Genomic DNA, 25,163 nt, shown 5'->3' with positions numbered 1-25,163 from the left:
CTTGGCAGATGTGTACTGAAACTGAATACATTCAGTCAAATGATGAGCTAAACACATTTAGAAGCACTAATATTTTACTTGTGAATTTGTGACATTTTCTACTCCATCACCTATATCCATTGACTCTAGTTATAAGTCACAGCACAATAAGGTTTTACACTTCTGAGCTCCTAACATATGAGGCTTTGTTTTAGGGGAGCAATCTAGTAATATAAAGAGGATTTAGATCAGCGAGAACACTATGTTGCTTCTACAGGAGCAACAATAATGTTAGCCTATGAAAAGTCCCATTCCTCGCAAAGACTGAATTGAATCAATCGTGGTTGGTGGTGGTACGCCTTAATGGTCCACATCCAATTTTCCCAGTATCAACATCAACGCGCTGTTTTTAAAGAGGTGTTAAACTGGTGGGTTTATGGTCCACTGCATCTCTGGGCACAGAGCTGCGCTGTTGTTGCAACTTATAAGTCACTTCTCCGCAGTTTGAGTTGAAGATATCCACAGCCACACTGGCTCGGCTGCACATCATGCTCTCTCTCACTTATCAAAAACATTTTGCTTTACAGGCAGCGAACAGAGGACCCGGTCCAACAGACACAGGAGAAGTCTCTATTCCTTTTATGGCTCGCTGGTGTTGTGAGCTGAAATGGAGATGTAGCATCAAATGCAACAGTGTTTTCTTCCAGGCAGCTCGATGAGGCTACAGTAGGGTTAAATAGTTACATCCATAAGTTAATTACAAGAGGGAAAAAAATAATCTCATCCACCAATAAATATAATAAATATTTTGCATAATAAATATGTTGTCTCCAGGCGATAGCTGGTGTCCTTGGCGAGTCAAATAACTACTTTTTCCAACACTGAACATTCAGTGACAGAACTGACAAAAAAGTGATTAAAAAGCTAATATTGCGATTAGCCAAATGCAAAAGTTCAACACTGACACCGTGTATTTCCTAAATCCAATGTCATACCACTCATTTGGACAGACACAGCGATAATTAGCACCCGTTTTATGACTTAGTATCCACTCCAGTAATTAGACAGAGCCCGAAAAAAACAGAAGGACATCCTTTACCTTGAAGCGTTTTTAACCAGCCGCAGCAAACGTCGTCTGCTTCCCATGCACGAAAGTGTAGTCCTACTATTACAAGAAAAAGACTGCTTTTCGACAACTTTACCAGAGTACATTAGCTATATTCTCCAAGTTAGCATAGCTAGGTCTCCACTTGAAAGCTAGCCAGCGTTAAGTTAGCTAGTTCCCATAGACTCCCCGGTCCAGCCCTTGCAGCCGTATAATACGTGTACACAAATGTCTGCGGAGCTCAGACAGACGGCGGCGGCCTACCAAATGTTTACATCGCACAGAGCATGCGCCCTCAGCTCAAACCTGAGACAACACTACCACCTAGTGTTCGCGGTGAGAAACTCCACTGCAAACACGTTTTACTATTTCTTATAATTCATTCAGAAAAAAGGAAAATTCTCAAAATAAATAAACAACAAAAAAGTGGAGAAGTAGAAGGTGTGTATTAGTTATCTCAAATTACTGTTGTTGCAAACTAACTTCTCAATAGCTGAAGTCCTGAAAACTTTTCTAACACTCAATAAATGTGTGTGTATGTAAATGTGGTATTGATTATATCACACAATTTGTCTTGTGATGAAAAAGTTAGCGATCTAATGTGAGTCATGGTTGGACCATAAGAGCGTCACTGTAGGCTACTCTGTAATACTTCCCTTTCAAAAACTAGTAGCCTACCGACCTCAAAACCCCAGTTCAGTCAAAACAGATTTATTGGCAGTGAAGCACACTTTACAAACACTTTCCATCCTTGGAGAGGACTGATTGGCATTATGTCATTGGGGCTGTCAAGGGGGCATATCAGCATGTCCCGTTACATTACATTATTTCAGTCATGGCCACAGCACATCTTGACAGCTCAAGCTCCCACCAGTTCTTAACACTAACTGGAACAATATTTACCTACACTGCCCTGCTTAACCTATTGGCATGAAATGGACCTTTCAGCAGCTCAGAACTTAAGTCGTACAAACAAAACTAAAGTGACCTCTTAACCTGCAGGCTTTTCACCGTGGTACAGTTTTACATTTTGTGGAATGAATGGATGGTATGTTGATTAGATGGATACGTATATTTATTCTATGCTATAGAGATGTGGGTATTCAAAAGTACAGCTTTACCTATTCAGACATTTTTACAGAAGTTCTTACAATGCACCATCTCGTTGTGTTTTGGCTCAGCACGTTATGTGTGCTTAAGTCAAAGGAAAGAGTCTCAAGCCTCCTGTAGCTCTAACTTCGTAGTTCTTATCTGATCAATATCTGATCCTCTGTAACTTACCTGAAGTTCATTGCTGAGAGAAATGAACACCGCTGTTTGACCAGACTGGAGGTTCGAACACTGTTTCAGTGCTCTCTCAGTTAAGGCATGTCGTCATCATAGTAGAATCAGAAAAATACCATTAATCCATTCATGAAAACTCTGTTTTTACTTTGTGGATAGTCCTCACAAAATAAAACAATAAAACTAAAGAAATATAAGACAAAAAATAAGGGTAAATTACCTATAATGAACTAGAAACCAACTAGAAGCAGCTTCGCTAACGTTTGATAGGTTCACAGAGCTCAGAGTCAATAGAAACTCATGATGAAGTAACCGCATCAGAGCAAAAGTGCTTCGATGAAAATGTGACAAAGCAGACTGCCTCGATTCACATACCAAACAGTCATAAATGCTACTTTTCAGGTTTTACATGAGAGCAGCAGTGACGCATGTCTTTTGTTGGTTGTTGGACACTCCTCTGCTTATAGAAGTAGCTGGAAAGCAGCTGACGTTGTAGGCTAGGCAAACCATGGATACTGTAGGCCACTGAATGTGATACACTGTCACTACGCCATAAATGATCATTAGACAGCTATGAACACACAGTGAAATAGTAATTCTCAGTAAGGAGGTAGTTTGAGAAGAAATCCCTAAAAGAATATAAATGCAGCAAAATATTATCACTAGAAAGGAACAAGTTAGCTTGATGATCCGTGTTAGAGTATCTAGCAAAGGCCAAAACCATTATGTGGCAGGTGCATCAGGTTTAAACTTGACAGTTAATAATGATTATGCTGGAGGTGTTTTCAGTCACACCCGTATCCTCAGATAATATTCGACTGTATGCACCTTTTAATCCCTGCTGATTAATAACACATTTTCTGGATGATTTCTGGATTGGTAATACCTGACTGATTTTTATATGGGAAAAGCATAATTTTCTAAATTCATCTCATTTGAAATATGTTCCATAACCTGATTTAAAAGGGTGGGTTCACCTAAATGACAAAAAAACCCAACACATTTTCCCATTTATCATTATTAATATGTTGCCGTGCAGCTAGTTTATTTGCAAAGGGAGATCGCACACTGAGACCCGCCACCACCCGTTACAATGGAGGTGAATAGAATCTCTTTGTGGTGCTCGCAGCATTGAAAAATTACATTTGGAAAAACTGTATCCACAATCCACAGACCCTGCTGTTGACAATTTACTACATGTTATCCTCAGACATCAGCGGTGACGTCAGAAGACTTAGTGGTAGATACTATCTTTTAAAATCACCAATGAAACTATCTGCCAGATACCACTATTAGTAGTATATGTTTTTGTGACTGTGTGAACTGATCTTTACTCTTGATGGGAAAAACACAACACTTAAGTATGAGATACAAGGTTTATATTGAAGCCGTCTATATACGTAAAACAAGAAAGATTGCAGAATGTAACAACGAAGTGCATCATAACTTACTGAAATGAATTAATCTGCAACTCATTTAGGTATTGACCTAAAGGCTTTGTGCATTCAATTCTGACTAGGAATTCTGTTTTTCAAATGAAGGGACCGATCAAAGAGATGTCTGGATACCAAACTCGATGCATTTATAATCAATTCCAGAGAGTGCATTTTCTGCTGAAGATGTGCTAGGAGCTGAAAGTTAGTGTGTGAAAAAGCTGCAAAAGAAGGAGCAGCAGCAGAAGGACCATGAACAGTTGGAAGAAAAGAAAAGAAAACACAGTTGGGTGATATGACGATATATACTGTGAGAGAATATACATTTGTCAACTGTCAGAGATTTTGTCATACCATTTATACCATGGTTACCATCCCTTTAATATCCCTGTATATTAGGCTATTTGTAGGCAATATAGCAAATCAATGACTGGGATTGTTTAATGGCGATATTGAATTTTCACATGATTTTTGTAACAATGTCAGGTATTTAACTTGCTGGATTAGTGTACCATGGTGGAGGATTGTATCCACATCATTGCAACAAATTCTATTGTTCCATATTGTGACACTGAAATGTAGAAAAACACAAAATTATTAACCATCAAAAACAGCATTCTCACGACTTAGACCACTTGAACGCAACGCATATTGTGTACTTGACCTCCCATGTTGAAAATACAACCGCACAAGCTCCATTTGAGCGGATCATTAGTTCCACATGTGCTTTTCCTGATCTGACAAATAAAAATGTCTGGGAAGGTGTAATAAATGCAGCTCTGTGAGAAATAAGTTTAATTTACATATAACTTGATCACTTACATAGCACTTCTCAACCTGCACGGTTCCCAAGTCTCACACACTGACAGTGCAAGGTGCTGGTCTCCATTGGAAACAACTTACGGTTCAGTGTCTTGCTCAAGGACACCGTGCAACAGTGCCTACTAGTGCCAGTATAATACACATTCAGAAATGCTTTATTGATGCCCAGGGGGAAATTAGACAAATAACAATGGCTCGTCCCTGGGTGGGCTCGAACCACCATCCTCTCGGTTAACAGCCGAGCGCGCTGGCCGATTGCGCCACAGAGACATGTTGCAAAGCAATACCAGGACCCTGAAACAGCTAAATAGAATCCAGCCATCATTCATTTTGATTAATTACTCTTTTTTGTTTTTTACTGTGATATCTCTCATAAAAAGGGCCTACTACTCATAACTCTCATACTTATAAAGAGTATAACATCGATCACTGAATTCCTTTCAATGTGAGTGGCAGGGTTATATACGTATCAATTAATCTCATAACTCAGAACAAAAAACACTTGAAAGAATAATTTATGCAAAAAGGTATTGAAAAAGCTGAAATAAATGTTCAGGACGGTAGTGACCAGTTTAAAGTTGATTTAAGTTATGAATAAGCACGTGGAAGATGAGGGGTTGGGAACTCCCCACACATTCTGCCCCTATTATTTATGTATGAAAAAGTTAATAAAAGGAGATTTTATAACAATAGGACGGAATACAAACGCTGAATACATGTTCTAAATGTGCTGAAGAATGAAAAATGAGAAGAAGAATAAAGAGACACCATGGCCAGATCTGAATCATTTTCTCCTCGTTAGAAGAAAGATGACAGATGGCTGGTGTTTGGGTAAATGGCCGCCCCAGCTCGGTAGGGGGCAGAGTGGTAAATCCTCTGCAGCATGGCGGCTCTGCGGCTCATCCTGTGACACGGTATTTACAGAGCATGCGCATCGCAATCTTCCTTTTTCCAGTGCAGCGGAGTCAAGCCCCAGTCTTTGGCTCCGGGCTCCTTCATAAGGAGACAAAAAGACTGCAAAATGGTTGGTAATTCGTCCCAATATGTGCCTACATGCATACCTAAGACATGCATCTTGTGCTGTGTGGAGTCAGATGTTTAAAAACATGCTGCTGATGTTCAGATGAAGTTAGATGAAGTCCTGTTAATGCCTACCCGGGTCTGCCTAAACGTGGCCTAATGGCCACCTTCACAAGCCCACTGCTTCCTGTTGTCCGTAAACTACGTTACTGATTTATTTTTATTAGTATGTGACCAGTGAGTCTGTAAGTTCACATCTCCTGAATTTCTATTTTATACAGCTATCCATTAGCCTGTTTGCTTATCGTCAACACTGCGTAGCCAATGTGCTAACTCCTGGTTCATTTCCATTGGTTCGGCTTGCTAATGTTAGCCGGGGCCAACGTTACCCGATGACAGTGACAGCCCAACTACTATGGACACAGGAAACTTAAGTTTGAGTGGGATGTTGTTGCTTTAAATGTTCAGTCTGTGATTCTGAACTGGTGCGTGTCATCTTGCAGGGTTTTGTTAAAGTGGTGAAGAACAAGGCCTACTTCAAGAGGTACCAGGTTAAGTTCAGGAGGAGGAGAGGTAAGGCACCCTGTGACAGTTATCTTATTATTATTATTTGGGTTGTTTTGAGTGTCATTTGAAAGTAACTGAAGCGTGTGTGTTCCCTTCCAGAGGGAAAGACTGACTTCTTTGCTCGCAAGCGCCTGGTTGTACAAGATAAGAACAAGTACAACACCCCCAAGTACCGGATGATTGTCCGCTTCTCCAACAGGGACATCGTCTGCCAGGTGAGCGTACACTGAGATTGCCCTGGTTATAGCCAACGAGACGGGGCTCAGTTTACCTGTCACCATCTTTGAATTACGTATATATGGACGGTGATACTCCACTTTGATTGTAACCTCCATAAATCTATGATAACAAGCGTAAATAGCCTTTTCTGACTAACTTAAACATCGTCGAATCAGGATGTGTTGGTCATATCATGCCGACACCACTCTGGACTTCTACACAAGACGGTATTTCATTGTAAAGAACATGTCAAGATTTTTCCAGACCACGTCTATAGTCGGTGATATGAACGTGTTGGGATTTCATGCTATTTTTGTGATTGTGTCGCAGATCGCCTATGCCAAGATTGAGGGCGATATGATCGTGTGTGCGGCCTACTCACACGAGCTGCCAAAATACGGAATCTCCGTGGGCTTGACGAACTACGCAGCAGCCTACTGCACTGGTCTGCTGCTGGCTCGCAGAGTACGTATTGACTTGCTTGTACATAGTGGTCCTCAACCTCATGTTGGACCCCAACAGTTTATTTCCTGCTCATGAAAAAAAATCAGTTTATGGCGAATGCCCTTTGTTCAATCCAGGGTAACTTTTTCAAGATGAGATGCGTTCTCTGCTCTAATTGGGTTGTTGTGAAATCAAATAATTGGCCACACGAACAAGAAAATGTGGTTTTCATGGATAAACTTTAGAAACTAAATGAAAGTTGTTGGCTGCTGAAGCAGATGTTCTTGAATCTGATAAACGTTGCTTCTCTTTCTGTCCTCAGCTGCTGAACAAGTTTGGCCTGGATAAAGTGTACGAAGGCCAGGTGGAGGTGACGGGCGATGAGTTCAACGTTGAGAGCATTGATGGTCAGCCAGGCGCTTTCACCTGCTACCTGGATGCTGGGCTTGCTAGAACCACCACAGGCAACAAGGTGTTCGGTGCCCTGAAGGGGGCTGTGGACGGAGGCCTGTCCATCCCACACAGGTAACCTGTCCCACTTCCTTTCACACGTGTTAGACTTGATGAAATGGTGTGCTTGGCAATGTGGGATATGTGAAGAAAAATATTGTTCCAGAATGAGTTTTGCTTCATGTGGTGAAGAAATGATGCACGTCTTTTTTTTTTTTAAAGTGACACCTAAAATGTCTAGAACTTGCCTGAATTCAAGTCTGTAAATGATAAATACACACAAGTGTTTACATCTTGCATGATAGAAATCGAGTGTTTCTGGGTGCGTTGTTCTTCTGGTGAGGCATGCCACAACAGGAAAAAACAGGCGTTAACAATAACATTAATGATGGCTGGATTCCATTTAGACTCTTGAATGAAACAACGCCATCGCTAATGTTAGTAACACCTGTGCTTTTCCAAATAAGTCAAAATGTCATTCGTGAAAAAGGTGTCTCCATGCAGACTATTGTTTAATAAGCTTGTTTGAGTGTGCAGACAACCTGTCATTACTGAACTCGTGGATATGATGCTGAGACAGTATGGTTTGTTTTTAGAATTGTAGTGTGGGCGAATGAAACTTAAGTTTGTGTTATCTACCAAAGGTGATGTGAATGTAATTCAGGGCATGTGCTGAGACTGCATAGTCAGATATTGAGTTATGGTTGGTTTCATTTTTTTTAAAAACACTTTTTCTTTTTGCATTGAATATCTTCCATCAAGAAATTGCGGTAAATGCCTGAAATCAGTTCATTAGCTTATACCTCATTCATACAGACACAGCAACGGGGTCAAAACCACGACGATGGTCTATCATGTCGAACAACCCTCCTCTACAACCCCCCCCCCCCCCCCTCCCCCCACCTGAGCATTGCTATTAGGGATGGGAGTAATTTAACAATATTGACGATAAAGTCCTGTCTGCAGAGACGGACTGAAGAGGGAGGGCTTCATGAATGGGTCCACAGCAGGTTGAGAGCTCGGGCTGAAAGTCACCTGTTGAATTGCTTGTCACATTAAGAGGGCGGTAAATTCTGGATTCATCAGCTGCTGCATCCTGTCCGATGTGTCTTCTAGCGGTGGCTGTTGGGAGACAAGTTTAGTTGGATTTTTAAAAAATGCAGACCTATACCTACCTATATGTGCCATTTACAATGAAGTAAATGTCTGGTGTAGCACTTAAACACAGATCTGATTTTGTATACTGGCAGTTTACAGATCAAAGAGCAAATCTGTTGAGGATGTGTGACATAAAATGGCAAGAAATGATACAAAAACATGAAACAAAACTCTTATAATTGTATTTCTGGATACTTGTTTTTTTTTTTTCCATATAGTCATCTCAGTTTTCAGTAGTTGGAACATCCTGTTTCCACCTAGCCTTAAAATACAATCTGTACCTGAAAACAGTATGCATTTCAGTTGCCATGTAGTGGCTCTGCTTGGCCACATATGCAGGTAGTCTGGATATTGAGTTTATAGTCTTAAATGCAGTCTGTACTGTTTGACTGCTGACCTATATTTTCATATACTGACATTCAGTCAGTGTGGATGCAATACAGATGACAATACCAATGAGAACGCAAAGAGCATGAGATGTTTTAGTAATACAGGTGTGAATGAGACTTGTGTAGAACCTAATGTAAAACTGTTTTAATAATTTATAAGATGAATTGTACATGCCATAATGCAATGCAGTGCTGTGTTCATTATGCCTTGACATAATGTCAGGAGATTCTTTTTAATGATTTTGAATATTGTCCTGTTTCACTGGACCTGCTGGGGATTGACATTGTACACTTTTTTTTTTTCTTTCCCAGCACCAAGCGCTTCCCTGGGTACGACCCAGAGAGCAAGGAGTTCAACGCTGAGGTCCACAGGAAGCACATCATGGGCATCAACGTGTCTGAGTATATGAGCTACCTGATGGAGGAGGATGAGGACGCTTACAAGAAGCAGTTCTCTCGTTTCATCAAGAATGGAGTCACCCCTGATTCGGCAAGTCCTCTTTGTGCATTGTTAAATTGCCTTTTCTACTTGGTATTACTTTGTGGCAGCCAGGACCCCTTGATATTTGTCATGTTTTTAGATTTGCCCTTGTGTGAATGTATGAGCTAAGAGCTTCTAACTATCATTAGTGGCAAATTTCACACAAGGCCATTAGTATTTCCTCATGAGATCTCAGGGTCATGGTGCATTGATCACATCCTTTCACTCAAGCCCCTAATCATTTATCTGAATTTGGTCCAGTCATAGATGCTGCATCTTGCCTTGCACAACTGTGGCTGTTGTCAGGATCAGAGTAGCCTCTTACAGATTGCTAATAACTTGTAGACTAGATGGTTCACGAATCTACTGATTAATCACAGTAAGTCACGTCTTATTAATCACTACTTAAAAGGCAGAACATTTACCCAACATTTTCCAGTCAGATGGGATTTCATGTGTTCAAATTTGCGTTAACTGTCCAACATGAGGAACAGCATCTTCACATGTATGATGATTTAATGGAATTGATAAAAGGAATGGTGTGAGGAGAAACATGACTATAGGCTAAGATGACATTGAAAAGCTTATCTGCAAAAACATCTAATGTCTTCGCTGTGCTAAACACTGTTTTAATGTGAGTGAATAATAAATTGTACCCTGGAGTTTGACCGGTACTCTTTCTTTCAGATTGAGGAAATGTACAAAAAGGCTCATGCCACCATTCGGGAGAACCCAGTCCATGAAAAGAAGCCCCCCAAAGAAGTCAAGAAGAAGAGGTGAGACTTTTTTTTTTTGTTTAATTTTTATTCTAAGTTTGTTAAAAGTTGGAGTAAAATATTCACTGGAGGTTTAGGTTATATTCATGCAGTCTGTGAGCTCTGACTGTTCAGAGGGAATATGGTGATGTATGTGGACATAGTGTAGTACCATTTGGAAAGCCAGTTAGGCCAGTTGACACAACTGAAGGGTTAAAAAAAAAAAAAAAAAGACAAAAAATGACCACCTGTCTCTTTGACCTAGTCTTACACAGCAACTCTACATATATAGAAAAACTACAAATGCCAATTGTGCTTGTTTTTGTGACCTAGGTGGAACCGTGCCAAGCTCTCTCTGGCCCAGAGGAAAGACCGTGTTGCCCAGAAGAAGGCCAGCTTCCTCCGGGCTCAGGAACAGGAGGCTTCAGATTGAGGTGTTGGTCTGCTCCAGACCAAAAGGATTTTGTTCAAATAAATCTATGGAAAAGTCAAATCCTCTTGTTTACTTTGTCATATTTCACTAAACATATCCTTTTATTAGCAATGTCAGCCTCTTGATCCCCTCTTTTATTTGGGGATTTGTATTTTCTAAAGGGTAGTTTGATGTAACTTCACCACCCTGGCTTAAAGGCTCATTTGCTAGTCATAAAAAAACTATTCACTGCTAACTTTACATAAGTTGTCTTTTGAGTGTGGTAACGGTTCCTGGTCCTTTGTCAGGAATAAAGGTGACTTAAACTTGAAGAGCTCATCAACAAGGTGCACTGCAAAGGGTTAACCCAGCACTCACTATTCAGGCTTAAACAGTTACTTGTCACGGTTTAAAAAAAAAAAATTAAACTTGCTCATTTTTCTCAAGTATATTAATGAAGTTTACTTATTACATGATTTAATATGAAAGTGACATTCCATGACAACTGCTTCGGGATAAAATGCATCAGTCATACATACAAGGGGAATTGTTTATCCACAGTGAAAAGACCAGTATCTTATTTAAAAAGGGACAGGAATTGGTCTTTGTGCCTCTGTGCAATGCTTGCTTATTTATTAGGAGTCTTTTGTGTGCGAGATTTTCTTCCATAGCAAAGTCTTGAGATTGTTCAGAATGAGAGAGTGCTCAATCTCCATCTGTTCCGCTGAACCTTTCAGTGCAATGCAAGCGTACAGCTGCTTCTCGAGCTCCTCGCTCACGTCGGATGGGGCACCTCTCAGAATATAGTCCTTGAGGGCCTCACAGGCTTTGGCCAAGTTTGGCCTGGTGACCTCGGGAGTGCAGCGGTGCTTGGTGAGGTCGCAGGAAGTGAGGCAGTCCGCACCATAGAGACAATCCTCGTCCACATCGCAGCGCTGCTGTCTAATGTCTTCTTGGAAGATGGCTTCTGGGACAATGTACCTCGCGTCCATCACCTTCAGGTCATGGCGGTCGTTGTAGCCAAAACTGGTGGCGCTTGCGTCGCACATGAGGAAGCTGCCGAAAGTGCCGTGGAAAATGTCCTCGACCAGTTCCAGCAGTCCGATGGAGATCTTGGCCTTGTGTGGCCAGGAGGGGGTGAACCACTGGTCCATGCTACGGCGCAGACCAGCGGGAATCCACACCTCGATGATCCAGGGTAGACTGATGCCGTACAGGGGAGAATGTGGCACCTTCTCCATCACATACAGGTCTCCACAGAAGCCCAGTAGCTTAGGTGTGTGCCCCTTGTCTTGCAGGACTAATGCCAACAGGAATTCATTGAGCTGTAGCAGAGCCCACGTGGAGCGAGCCTCAGGCAGTGAGATATGACCGTCCTTATTGGCATCTGTTATAGATAATACTTGGGTTGCCAGGTCTGCCAGGTTGGCCTGATCCCCCACTTTAGCCTGGAAAGAGAGTTTTAAGACAAAGCTTTAGTTAGACTCGATGTTGGATTGGAGTTTATCTGGTGTTTAATGAGGGCTTCCTGACCTTCAGGTGGTTTTGGATCATCTCTCTGAACTTTTCCACAGAGGTCCCCTTGGTGGGCTTGTTGAAGGCCGCAGCCTCCTTCCTGTGTTCCATCTCACTTCCCAAATCATAGTGAGGAGCCTCCTCCATCTGACACTTAATGATCCCCTCCAGGTCTCCCCAGCTCCCAGAGTACACCTAAAATAAATAGGAGGAGAAGGAGAAAGGCCTGAGGTGCAGCTGACTGGAGGAGAGTGTTGGATTTATTAAAACAAAAAGACTGACCTGGCTGTTGGGTTTGGCAGTGAAGCACTTGCTCAGGTAAAGTGTGTCTTTCTCACACAGGCTGCTGCAGGCCGAGCCGTCGATGACCCCTTTTCTGTATTTGTCACACTGAAAAATACAACAGAAATACTGGTGATCTGGAATATGAACACATTATCAGGGGGTTAAGAATATAGGACAACGTCTGATGTATATAATATGAGAAATAAAATACTCACTATTGAGTTTTTGCAGTCGTGCCCACGACACAGCTCTGTGTAGGACGAATACTCGACATACACGATCCAGCTCCCCACGAACACTGCCAGCCAGGAGAAGAACAGGTACTTCATGTGTAGGTAGGAAAATCTGGCCTGTTGGAAACATTAATTACAGTGAAAATTGTATTTTACTTTTTCTAGCAAAGCACTGACCTTTGCATTAACCTGACTATTCTATTAGAAGCGATAAAGTACCACATTTGTGGTCCCACACACTTTTTAGATAGAATCACTGCAGTAATACTAATGTTGACGTATTAAGTAGCTATGGCGAACTGCCTATTTATACATCCAGCAGGCACGAGTCTTGTCTCTGGCCACCCAACAAAAGTAAGTCCAGTATAACGTTCTGACTCCTTATTGCTCTGTTTGGCACTCCACCAACTCCTGAGAAAAAAATATCTGGAACTTAAGCTGCTAAATCCTCCACTGTGTTCACCAGCTAGTCGCTAACTGTGTCCGCCTGCTGTTTGGTGCTGTGCAGTCGATTTTTATCAGAGAAAACAGCTGCCTGAAACAACACTGATGAGAGGAGTGAAACTGCACTACAACAGTGAAGTTGCAGGGCTGTAAAAACCAAAACAACGAGCCGAAAGAAGCTAAAATGCTCCATAGAGCTGAGGAGAACTGCAGAGTCAGGTGATAATTCTTTGTGGGTTCGTCACTGAGTCATACACACTCATTTGACCCATTGTTATATAATATAAAAACATTAGTAAGTGCAGCTGTAAAGGCCAAGCTGAAAAGAAAAGCATGGGAAAATAATGGATCTGAAAATGCTAACATTCAGCTCTGTGTAGCTGTAACCGATACTAACACAGTGAATTCTCTATATTTGCTGATATCTCAATGCCAATGTGGCATCAAAGGAGATAGTCGTTTCATTTATGTTCATAATAAAGTCATTTGGCCTGTGAGTAAGGGAATAGGCCTGAAAGTAGACTACAAATTTGCTCCAAACTGAGTTGTATCACAACTAATGCAATTGCTTCTAAATAGGTGCTCCGTAATTAACAGTAAATGCTGTTTGCGCTCTGGCACCACAACAGTGGGACATTTAGGGCGACTCCAGACTCATTACCTTGTCTTTGGACTTTCTTTCTAATTCCCCAGCTGATAAATACAGTCTGCTCGGAGCCATAATGGTATTCCTCCAATTGCAGAACATTAGTGAAAACATAACAGACTTTTTAGCAGTCCTATTTTCCCGTCTATTAGTGCTTTTTGCACTCAGTGCTTGACAGTGATGGACTCCCCCTGCTTCCCCCCTCTGCCCCTTTCAGTTCCAATTTTCTTTACTGGCATAAGTCTCCCGATCTCCCTCCCCCTTCTCTCTGTAACACTCTGCGCTCCGTCTTCCTCTGGGATCTTTTTGACCCAACTTTACAGTCGAACAGAAAATAGCTCCACTCTGCTCTTTCCCCATACACTCAACCTAATCAAAAAAGCCAATTTAGAAGCACAAGACGTGAGGTTTATTTTTCAGAATTGAAAAAGGGATTACATTTGTATTTGTATCTGTTTCTAAATGGATCTTCCATCCATTTTCTTGCTTTTGACACCACAGATAATGCAGAAATCAAGCTTTCAGACAGCCTCTATGTGTCACTCTAATCCAATTTCTCTCCATGCAGTGGCCTTTAATCTCATGTCAGTCTATATGATCTTGTTTTGAGCAGTATAGTATACAGTCTCTACCAGGACAGAAGCTACCAGTGAAGACACAGAGGTCATGTTGTTTTTTACTTCTAAGAATTTGACACATCCAGCAGATATGGAGCAACATTCGGAGTTGTGTGGCGGTAAGCCCAGGATACAGTGACGGTGCCCTTGCAAAAAGGTAAGACGCAGATAGCGTAAGGGGAGGAGAATTCCTACTGAAATAGTCAGACTTATCCCAACAACCTACATCCAGTGAGTCAGACAAGGTGCTGGGCAGCTGGCAGCTGTTTTCAGCATGCTGTGGCTGAAACAACACTGATGAGAGCGGTAAGACTCAATCAAAACAGTGAATTTGGGGGCCATAAAACCAAAACAACGAGCTGAGAGACGCTAAAACGTTCCATAGAGCTGAGAGGAACTGCAGTCATGAAATAATTCTCTGTAGGTTCATCACTACGAGCGACTCCCTTCACATTTCACATAGTGATACGATCCATTGTTAATGTAAAAATATTGATTAGTGCAGCTTTAAATTGAACTGTTCAGGGCAATAAAATTATATGAATTGAAATGTAAAGTAAAGTAAAGGGATTTTGTATTTCTCCTCTGCAATTATGTTCTGGCAGTGTGGAGAAGGCTTGGAAACAGAATTTAAAGAGAATATAATTCACAGAAAATATGATTTAACAGTTAAATTAAGGAAGAATTTTATTTGAGTTGCACTGGGGGGGACTCATGATCTCAGTATCTCCTGTGTGTTTTCTGGTTTACGGTCTTAATTGCACATCTACAAAAACCAAACATGTTGTGTTACAGTCTCCTCAATAATGACTTTCTGACTGCTGATTTTGCTGTTAAAGTCCCATTGACAGATGCCTGTGTTGTGTACTCACAAATCATCTTACAAACACCCCACAGAAACAGACAATGATCCAATTATCAATGACAAGCTATTTAACCTGTGCTATTTAAATATGATTTCTGCTGCTTTAATTATCGATAGGTTTATTTACAAATCTGACCATGCGGGCCGACAGCACATTTAACAGCAGTGACCACACAAGTAAGTGCTGGGTGTACCTCCCATCGATCTTTCCGTAGGTGAAATGCATCAACAGCAAAAGCATTATGGAAATAACACTCTACGGGGGGAAACAAATGTATGGTTGGCCTTTTTCTAATCGATAGTTTGTGGCTTTCATTTCAACTCTGGCCGGTACATTTCTATCTCCGGGATTGTGTATTGACCCTTTGTGAAGGGAGAGAGTTACACAAACATGGCTAATGAGGCGATATTGATTGTGGCTGCTGTGACAGCTATTAATTAGAGACTGACTGGGAACTGTGGCCATATGCTGAGGTGGGCGGAAAAGAGAAACGGTCCGTCTTTATCTGGTTTAACTTTCCTCTACAGCCACCCACAAGCCATGTTAGTAACCCTGAAAGTCCTGTGAAATGTCATACACAGAATCAGTCGGCTACAAAGTGGGACCTGATGCAGAACTACTGAGGCGGAGAGGAGATTAAAGCTGATCACAATGCTGTTCTGACACTTCGCAGCCTGCACACCAGTCATCCATTATGTATGGTTATAAAGCTATCCCTCAGAGGTTGCCGGTTAATGGGCTGCTGTGCAGAGTGGGGAAAAGACATGAAAACAGAAACAAAAGATGGAGAGGGCTGGAGGGTCGAACGGCAGGACATATTTATGAAGCGTTTACCTCATGTCCCTGACAAATGTAAGAAAAACAGCCATTCAGAATGTGCATAAAGAGCGATCCTGATTCAATGTTGAAAGAAAGGACCACCTTAGAGGGCTACGCGCCTGTAACAGTCCCAGCATGCCTCTCCACTTGTCACAGACTATCTGCAGGAAAAAAGGATGCCACACTGTCTGCACAGACACCACAAAGATCTGACTCATCACAGTCCAGACAGCAGGCAACCCCCCCCCCCACCAAACACACACACAAAGCACACATTTCCATGCTGACTCAATACTGCGCCATTAACACACTTGAATATTACTTTATCAGCAGTTGCTCTCTCTGTCATGATGTTGTGAATCTGACAATCTACCACCAAGAACATGGCACGAACAATACACACACACACACACACAATAAATGGCAGGCACGTGTTATTCCTGCAGCTGCCTGTCAGGGGAAACCGCCCCCCCCCCCCCCCCCCCCAATATCTGAACCAACCAAGTCATGAGCTGTAATGTGCGAAGTATCCTTGTGGGGCAGCTGAAGATTTATCTCCAACACAAATTAGGTCAACAACAACAACAACAACATCAGCTGAGTTTATAGGTGATAGCTTATATTTATTAAGCTCATTAAATCACTACGGAAATCAGTCAAATTGGATGCAGACCAAATTTTAATTTAATTTTCATACACAAGTCATTGATTGCTTTACACACAGCTGCAGCTACAGTGCTGTCTCTCTCTCTCTCTCTATGTCTTGTGCTGCTGTGTCCCTGATGTGGAGTGCATGCCAGTGTTTCTGTAGCAACTGTGTGCAACTCATTTACGACCAGGAGTCTACAGAGAATCATACTTGACATCATCATAGTTTCTGAATTAGCCCACAATAAAATGCTCCATTGAGGAGAAATGTTTAACTAGCATCCTTCCTTTTGCCACCATTGCTGATGGCTTTTTCTAAAAAAAAAATGAATGTAATCTATGGTATGAATACATCTGTGAAAAATTACAACAATGAGACTTTAAATGGAAATTAGAAACTGTTTTGATAACTGTATTTTCAGATGTAATGAAATCAGTCTCACCATGTCGGCTTGACTGATGGAAACTAAAGTTTTCAAATGCATGCTTTTATACACTTTACCTTTAAACCGTGTGTGTGAAGCATCTCTGCGGTACGATATGAAGACATAAGAGACAAAATCTTTTTTTATCACTTGTTAAGGGAAATGAGCATGTGCAGGAAAACGTTTCTACGTCTGTAATTGATTGTAAAAAATATAAAGGAAAAACAAACCCAAAACATAATCTGCATATGAACAAGACCAACAGTTCCGACTTACAGGACTTGTCAGTTTCTGTATTTCAGTGAAATAGCTTCTCTCCAAGGAACGCTGAATGACACTTCTTAAGTTGTCACTGGCAGGCTGAGGTGGCCTAGAAAACTGCACGATGCTGGTGGCTGTCCCTTGAGACTGGCTGTTTCTCCCTCCATTCACTGCACTTGACAGTTTTCGTCTCCAACATGCAAGGGCACGGGCATGGAGCACGCTGCAGCAGCCAGGATGAGACTATGTTCAACCAAAATTAGCAAAATATTCTGCTAGAATAGTCTGATGATGTAGGGAGACATTTTTTTTTTTTTTTTTTACCACTTCAGTCAGCCAGGGAGCGTGCTCAAATTTCTGTTCATGATTAAATGCAGTGGATCATAAATGTGGGTTCTTGAGACCTCCACATGTCCTTGAGGGGCTTCCCTGCCAGAGTTTAATATTACTTATGAGGAATGCCACTGTGGACTTCACCTAATTCCACTCACATCAGACTGTTACATAATGTTCTTCAGCATATTCCCAGATGACAACCAGGGAAGCACAATATCACATGCAGGTCTATGATTTAATATGATTTTACATGACATGAAACGTCTGGCAATGTTTAATCCAAGTGGATGATGGTAAAGCAGTCCACAAGGCACGAGCCTTTCTTATTCTGCGATGGCTTGCATGTTGAACGTGGAAGAACTATGGAAGCAGTACATGACTTGTGTAATGTGAGGCGATAATAAACTTTTGCAGCCTCAGAAACAGCCTCTTTTGAATGTATGACTGTGCCAGCTGGATGTATCATGGACGTGGTTGCCACAGCAACGGGGATCAGGAGGATGGTTGATTCCTGTCGAGCATCAAGTGACTTTATGATTCAGTCTGGAAAAAAAAGCTATACAGTAATACCTGCAAATTACCGCCAATCCACATGCAATATGAAGGTCAAACGATAAAGTAGGCTGTAACAGTAATCACTCGCATCGTCGCTTATATCTACACAGATATACATACACACAGAGCCGGGGTAGAGTCCCAATTGGACTGTAGGCTACACCAGAGTGAAGAGGGATTTCCCAGAAGCTTACCTGGATGTACAGAGGCTTTTTGAAGAACCCCCCCCATGGAAACAGACCTCTCGCCATGGCAAATGCAGAACATCTCACACAAGCTGCCGAAGGAGAAGAGATTCGGCGCACACTTCATACGGTATTCAGGCAACGCCTATTGGGATAACCCTTGGAAATTTTCCAAATGTAAAACATCACCAATTCCTGTCGGCACGCAGCGTGGATGCGTGCAGCGTGTCTGGGTGCAGCGAGGCGGCGGGCTGAACGCTGCGCCGCCGCCGACTGCAGCGAAGTGAGGCTCATATCGACGGTGATCACTTCTGGGGCGTTTTGACCAATTACAGGAGGAGGATGGGTGACAGTTTGCAACCTTCTGAGGTTCATTTGAAATTAAAAAAAAAAAGCTAATGTTTTAAGGTTATTTTTTTTTTTTTTTCAATTTTAGCCTCTGTATGAAAACGACAAATTGTCACGTGTTAACAAAAAAAATGAATAAATAAATAAACAAATCAGTGGCTCCCAAAGGGACCCCTATTTTACCATTACTAGCAATTTGTATGAAATAAAAATAGACTATTTCCTGTGAATATTGCAATGTATCAGACGATAGGAACACAATTCTATGTCTGGATTAAGATTTTCTTTTAATTTCACTATCATACGCACGTTTTAATAGTCCAAGCAGCCTGGCTTTATATAAATAAAGATATACTTTTAAAAAAATTAAATGTAGTTTTCTTTTTCACAGATATTAATTAAATGCATGTATATTATATTTTATATACAAAAAAACTCTTACACCCTTAAAATCAAGAGGACTTCACGACCCCCCGTGTAGAGCTTTGGTGACCCCTGATGGGGATCGGAACCCCCAGGTTGGGAACCACCGGCCTAAATCATTAAATCATTTACCATTTTACATGTCAACGTGTTTGAAAACCAAAGTCTTTACAGCAAAACACTTTTCATAACACTTCCTTAAAGCTGCACCAAGACATATTATTTTCAGAACAATGGCTCAAATGACTACATGTAATGTGACAGGGGTCACTCACAGTACGTAATTTCAGGCAGTCTAAGTGGGAGATGAGATGGATCTTTTGAGGCGTTCTTTAGGGACAAGTCTCACAGCTCTGTCTATAATTTAGGACTAACGCTACCTAAAGTTTGTAAGATTTCTAAAACTCTCACTCTATTATATTTGAAAAGGCTTCTGTTCTTGACTCTGCTGTGGGATGTGAGACCTCTTGCTTGCATCTTATAAATGAAGAGATACAACACTGTAAGGCTGCATCTCAAGGGAATGCACCAACAAAAGGTAATGGGCACTCAGTAATGCAGCACATGAGCATGTTGCAGCATGCACATTATCATCCATTGAAACAGACAGTCTAAATTTCTGTGATTGTATTTCAAGTAAAAGTATTGCCAAGCGTGAAAACACGAGCGTAATTTATCTTCACTGTTAGAAACGACAAATTTAGTTACAAAAGAATGAAAAATTCATGCCGCATAACAGAGCTGTGATAGCTGCATCGCTAAATAGTTTCTAGAGAGAACATTAGAAAAGACAGAAACAAAGCTGGAATATTGGATTTGCCGGGAGAGGAGCTTAGGAGTTTGGAGGGGACTTGTGGGAGCCTAGAGGACAGAAACTGGATGCAGATAAGGTATTTCCTGCGATTATGTAATGCTGATTACCTTGAGGCACTTTGAGTGGGCAGAGAGAAAAAAAAATCTATTTCCAAATAAGAACAAACAAACAGCAACATTGCTGATGCAGAGACGAAGGCAGTGGCACCACTGGAGTACACAGAGAATAGTCCACCCATAGTCCTCTTTGGGTGCATAAGTATAGATAATTACGCACAACATCTAATGTAATGAGGGCCGTCTCCACAAACATGGCCTTTCAGATTAATTAACACAGGAAACCATCTGCAGAGATTTCAAATGTCCATGCCTGAATTCAGTTTACCTTTCATTAACAGCAATAATCCCTGTTTAGCCTCGCAGCCCACACCTGCTCATTAGCTTGTAGCTCCATTAGCATCCATCAAAACCCAATGAGTAGCCTAGGCAACAAATGACAGGATGTGTCTGTCACACAGCCCACCAGAAATCATTTCAACATTCCTGATTTGGAACAATTTGTACCTGTTGTGCAGGGATCGTAAGGACAGTCCTGAGGCAGGTGTTTATGACAGCTGATGTTTGAGGTTGATGCTAAAACTGAGAATGATTAACCAAAAGAGAAATATGGCTTTATTAAACCTGCTTTGTTGAGAGAGAGAGCAGACAGACTCGCACAGAAACAACTGTTGTTAGCCTCCCCCCTCATGGTGGCACTCATGTATTACAATGTATGGACAGCCATATCCATCTTTCTTCAGTCACTCTGGGTAACAAATACATGAATAGTCAGAGTGTGTGGGAGTGAGTGGGTTCACGCTGAAAAATGTCAAGAACTAAGGATGCAAGAGACATCGCACCAAGGCTGTTCTGAAGTGGCAAATCTTTTTCAGTGGTTCAGTGATTCCTGTCTATTTAGTCGGATCAGGGTTTTTCAGACTGAGAGAGACTTCTAACCGCAAGAGAGGAGGGAAGAGGTTCAGTGTAGTACATTCTGTATTGTCAACAAATCCCATTAAACCAACAATGAATGTATCCTAATAACAAGTTTGTGTATCCAAAGCCAAATATATCTCATTTGTCTGTGCCATAGAGCTCCGTTGTTCACATGAATGAGCCACACTGTGTCACTGCGTGACATGTTCCTTCATTACCATGAACATCATATATTGTGGTTTATTTTGAGTTAATCAGAATCAGAAATACCTTATTGATCCCCAGGGGAAAATTAGACAATGTAATCCTACATACACCGTTCAGCTGAAAGTAGTCCCCTACAAATGCACTACTCCCTCCTGTTTGAGTAACGTATGCTAAAAACTACAGTGGCCAGCTGTTATATAATTAAAACAATTAAAATTTTTAATGATTTGCATCTCCTTCAAATGGGTTTGGACTAAGGGCTACAGACCGAGTAGGAAAATCAAAGTATTGCAGGATGGACTAACATGTTGTCGGTTTTGGTCTTTTGACAGGATTTGTTGAAAACAACAAACATCTAGAATATTGCCTGCCTTATCTTTTCAAATGGCATGACTGATTATTGTAGCATAGCCTGCTTCTTGTGAACCATCTTTTTCTGATGCTATCAGACACTCACATTGTGTAAGAGTGCTGCCTTGGTTAAATGTAGTTAATGCCATGAAATCATGCTCTTGCTTTCTGTGAATTATATGGAGAAAGCACCTTCTACTATTGCACCGACACAATGCTCACCAGTAAATATGATACGGTTGCATTTAAACCTGAATTATTCCAATGAAACCACCGTCCACTCGCTCAGTCTAACACAAGTCATACAGGTTCACTCAGCATGCAGGATATCCTTCCTCAGAGACAGACATGTTTCTAAAACTTGTGTAAAGTCATTCAGTGTTTTCCAGTCCGACTTGAGGATTTAAAAGTTGAGAGTTCGCTCAAAATATTTTATACGCCACATATGGAAAGGCACATTTATTTATGGAGCAGCATTGCAGGAAATATGCTGTCCTCACTAAACAGATGGTGTGCTTCGCTTTGAGTGTGTTTTATGTAAATGTGATGACTAATGTTTTCATGATGAGCCTCTAGAATGAGATAGCGAAATACTATTTAGAGTGACCCTTATATGTCCCACTCTCTTTCCTCTATTGTGAGGAATTGAACTGTTGTGAGCAGATTTAGGCAGCAAAGCATGGCATGATTAGGTAAACGCTAATAATTAATTCTGCCATCTGCTCCTGACCTGAATTCTTGTGATATAGTTCTATAACCTTAAACAGCAAATCTGAGATAATTCTTCTTTTTTGGGGGATAAATAACTTGTATAATATGTGACCAGCTGAGATTTTGGTCCTAGTCTTCGACTGGTGGCCAGGTGGATGTACTGCAGAGCAGAGGTGAGAAACCACAGACCTAAACTGAAGCTCCGGAGAGCCTGAAGAATCCCAAACACACCACAACACAGCAGGACTCACTGAGGCAGCAACACGACCAGGCATGTGGACACAGAGCTGCTGGATCAGGGTCAAAATGTGATCAACAATGCTATATGCGTTTGTTTTTCTCTTTTTGTCATGTGCATGCCCTTGGATTTCCAAAACACAATCGCTTCATTGTAGATAAGTGTATCAAATGTATTCACTCACATTTTAACACAGCAGCCTTTTATGGGTCGGTCCTCAAACTGGAATGCCCCGAAGGAAGAGGTGTTTCTGTCCTGAAATAGAATATATCATTGAGTACACTTTTTCTTCTTTTCTGTTTTAAAATTACACGTTCTTGTTCAAAATAAGTGGAAATGTGACTGTTGCATTCATGACATAGTCGATAAAATAATATCTTATTGTTGTTCAGTTCACTTTCAGTCTCAAGTGTCAGATTAGGAACTGAAGGTTATAATGTTTCTTGTGATGCCTCCAATCTGTTCATATCACACGTGGCTTTACTCAGTAAAGATACTGTTGCTTGTCTGATCCTGATTCTCAGATGCTGGCTGTACATTATAGCATCCACAGCTTCATAAGGTGTGGGTTTAGGTTTTTTTAAACGTAAAAGTGATTTTGTTTGTGTTTCTGCATGTGGCCAGCCTGGAGGAAGGAGGTAGAGACAGAAAGTGCTAGTCACGCTGCAGGAACAAGGAAAGAAGCCACAGAAAGCCCAGGAGGTGAGTGACCTTCATGAAGGGACATGTGGCAAAGTAATAATAGCACAGGAAGTTGAAAACGAAGAGGATGGCCCTGCAACTTGAATCACTCATTAAACTAGAAAGTAATTTATCATGGATCAGCCTACATGTATGACTAATCACTGCAATCAGTAGCTACTGATTAGCTCTGCTTGACACCAGAGAGATGTGTATATCAGTGCATACGAGAGGAGGAGCTGAAGAAAGAGAAAACAGCAGATGGGCACCGGCAACATGGTTTTTCATTAGGTGCAGCTGATTCAAGTGTCCAGCTTGCACAGTATGTGATGGCTCTTTGTTGGTATTTGTGCAGTAAATCTTAATAATTGCAGCACACAGCTAGTGATGCCCCCCCCCCCCCCCCCCCCCCCCCCGCTGCTCCTGTCCTCCCACTGCAGCACACAACCAGCCACCAAAACAGCAATTTTTGCTGACATTGAGCAGTAGGTTGTTCTCTGTGCATCACCTCCCCATATGAAGCATCATTGTTGTTTGTAATCCGGCCGATGATGGTGGTGTCGTCAGCAAACTTCACAACAGAGTTGTCTCCATGTCGGGGATTGCAGTCGGGGGTGTACAGCGTGAACAGGAGGAGGCTGAGCACACAGTCCTGGGGGGCTCCGGTGTTGAGCACTAGAGTGGAGGAGGTGTGAACTGTCTGGGGTCTGTTTGTGAGGACGTCCAATGTCCAGTTACAGAGTGCTACGTTTTCTAATCAGTTTCATGGGGGAGATTGTGCTCTCTGCTGAGTGGAAACATTTGGGATAATGAAAGTATACGACTCAACAAAATACATAACATAGGCCGTTTTACATTTTATACCTTTAAATGAGAGTTAAATGGCTCATTAGAAACTCATTGAGTCATTAATAAAGGGTGCTGCCATTACAATAATTCAGCTCATTGGTTATTATCTAATGCCATTAAATGTGCAGCAGACTACAGTTCACTTATAACTTTAAGGTCTGAATGAGGAATCTGGACGAGGGGTGCTGGCTGGAGTTATTGGCTCTCCTGGCTACATCCTGTCCATTTGCTTTAATATACCAATGAACTATTTTGCTGGTCAGTGGGATGAGGTAAAACTACACTACCTTCACAGGTGATGTGACTTTATTTATCTGGAGGCTCTGGATCACAGTCAGGTTACGCTGAAGTCAAAACTTTACTCATCCAAAATGTTCAGCTAAAGGTTGAAGATTGTCTATAGATCAGAGCACAGCCTATAACATGCTTCAGCCTCCTCTGCAGCTCAGGTGGATCACCTTTATGTGTCACGACTGCTGTCCAAGGTGCTGATCCTGGGACAGCCAGGAATACATTTCCTCCTTTTTCTCACAGCAGAAATGAATGAAAATGAATGTTTGCATGGCATGGGGGGAGTAAACATGACTATCGCGAAGATCATTCACATGGAGCTGAATAGGTCTCCATTTCATTTCAAGTAGGTCTCTGACGTGTCACCTGACTGACTGGTATTTAACAGTTGTTGAGACACTGCTCTGTAGCTGCCATTGTTATTGTTACTTGGTACGAGATGAATGATAGAGCAAGCCTAGCGTTTTTTAAATTTATCATACCAGAGAACTGTCCTGTGTTTGCCAGATAACATTTTTCTTTTAGGTGCTCGAAGTATCACGCTCATACCAATATAATGTCATGAATCGGCAACAGTTGTCGCTAATATGGTTTCATGTTGTTTAGCTCATGTTGAATAAAGACAGTTTATTTTATTTGTTTAAAATCCTCCAAAGGGACAAGCCGGCTAACTTCTGCTCTTCTGCTGAGAGCTTCGTCACCCGTGAGTAAGCAAAGAAATCGCCAAGTTTGCTCAAGGGCTTTGTGAAGCCAGTGAGGTCTTATGACTCGCCAATTGTGATGGTGTGCACTGAGAGTCGACTGTTTTCAGATGACTTCCAGACATGTGCTGAGATTATGGCCTATAAAAAGCCAAATATCACCAGCAGTACAGTTCATTTGCAAACAAACGCGGCGTTTCATGGGGGTGCAGCAGCAGGAAG

General features: G+C 41.6%; 2 protein-coding genes and 1 non-coding gene across 5 annotated transcripts; 1 reads left to right on the top strand and 2 right to left on the bottom strand.

The window, feature by feature from the left end:
* Window positions 1-4,819: 4,819 nt before the first annotated feature.
* Window positions 4,820-4,893, bottom strand: trnan-guu (transfer RNA asparagine (anticodon GUU)). The gene has a single exon. It is a non-coding gene; the product is annotated as a tRNA-Asn (tRNA).
* Window positions 4,894-5,575: 682 nt separating this feature from the next.
* On the top strand, window positions 5,576-10,599 carry LOC139287538 (large ribosomal subunit protein uL18). The gene is made up of 8 exons (XM_070908604.1): window positions 5,576-5,647; window positions 6,147-6,216; window positions 6,310-6,425; window positions 6,760-6,894; window positions 7,196-7,398; window positions 9,183-9,360; window positions 10,039-10,127; window positions 10,440-10,599. Exons 1-8 carry the CDS (start codon window positions 5,645-5,647, stop codon window positions 10,537-10,539), a joined length of 894 nt encoding a protein of 297 aa, XP_070764705.1. The 5' UTR covers window positions 5,576-5,644; the 3' UTR covers window positions 10,540-10,599.
* Window positions 10,600-11,153: 554 nt separating this feature from the next.
* dipk1ab (divergent protein kinase domain 1Ab) lies at window positions 11,154-18,419 on the bottom strand. 3 transcript variants are annotated; one of them, XM_070909202.1, is made up of 5 exons: window positions 18,363-18,419; window positions 12,534-12,668; window positions 12,316-12,423; window positions 12,052-12,228; window positions 11,154-11,966 (listed from the first exon to the last, which is right to left on the bottom strand). In XM_070909202.1, exons 1-5 carry the CDS (start codon window positions 18,417-18,419, stop codon window positions 11,154-11,156), a joined length of 1,290 nt encoding a protein of 429 aa, XP_070765303.1. The 3 variants fall into 3 exon arrangements, with proteins under 3 accessions (XP_070765303.1, XP_070765305.1, XP_070765304.1); XM_070909204.1 differs by lacking the exon at window positions 12,052-12,228; XM_070909203.1 differs by lacking the exon at window positions 12,534-12,668.
* Window positions 18,420-25,163: the final 6,744 nt, after the last annotated feature.

The sequence above is a fragment of the Enoplosus armatus genome, chromosome 7 (genome assembly GCF_043641665.1).
Source record: "Enoplosus armatus isolate fEnoArm2 chromosome 7, fEnoArm2.hap1, whole genome shotgun sequence".
Classification (NCBI taxonomy): domain Eukaryota; kingdom Metazoa; phylum Chordata; class Actinopteri; order Centrarchiformes; family Enoplosidae; genus Enoplosus; species Enoplosus armatus.
The sequence above is the reverse complement of the archived record's forward strand: the minus strand, read 5'-3'. Positions and strand labels throughout refer to the sequence as shown.

Excerpts from the sequence above, each read along its gene's own strand:
- LOC139287538 (XM_070908604.1), top strand. Across the intron at positions 6,217-6,309 it reads TAAGTTCAGGAGGAGGAGAG|AGGGAAAGACTGACTTCTTT; the intron begins GTAAGGCACCCT and ends GTTCCCTTCCAG. Across the intron at positions 7,399-9,182 it reads GGCCTGTCCATCCCACACAG|CACCAAGCGCTTCCCTGGGT; the intron begins GTAACCTGTCCC and ends TTTCTTTCCCAG.
- dipk1ab (XM_070909202.1), bottom strand. The coding sequence starts at position 18,419 with ATGGCGAGAGGTCTGTTTCCATGGGGGGGGTTCTTCAAAAAGCCTCTG. Across the intron at positions 12,669-18,362 it reads AAAAGCCTCTGTACATCCAG|GCCAGATTTTCCTACCTACA; the intron begins GTAAGCTTCTGG and ends TGTTTCCAACAG. Across the intron at positions 12,424-12,533 it reads ACGACTGCAAAAACTCAATA|TGTGACAAATACAGAAAAGG; the intron begins GTGAGTATTTTA and ends TGTATTTTTCAG.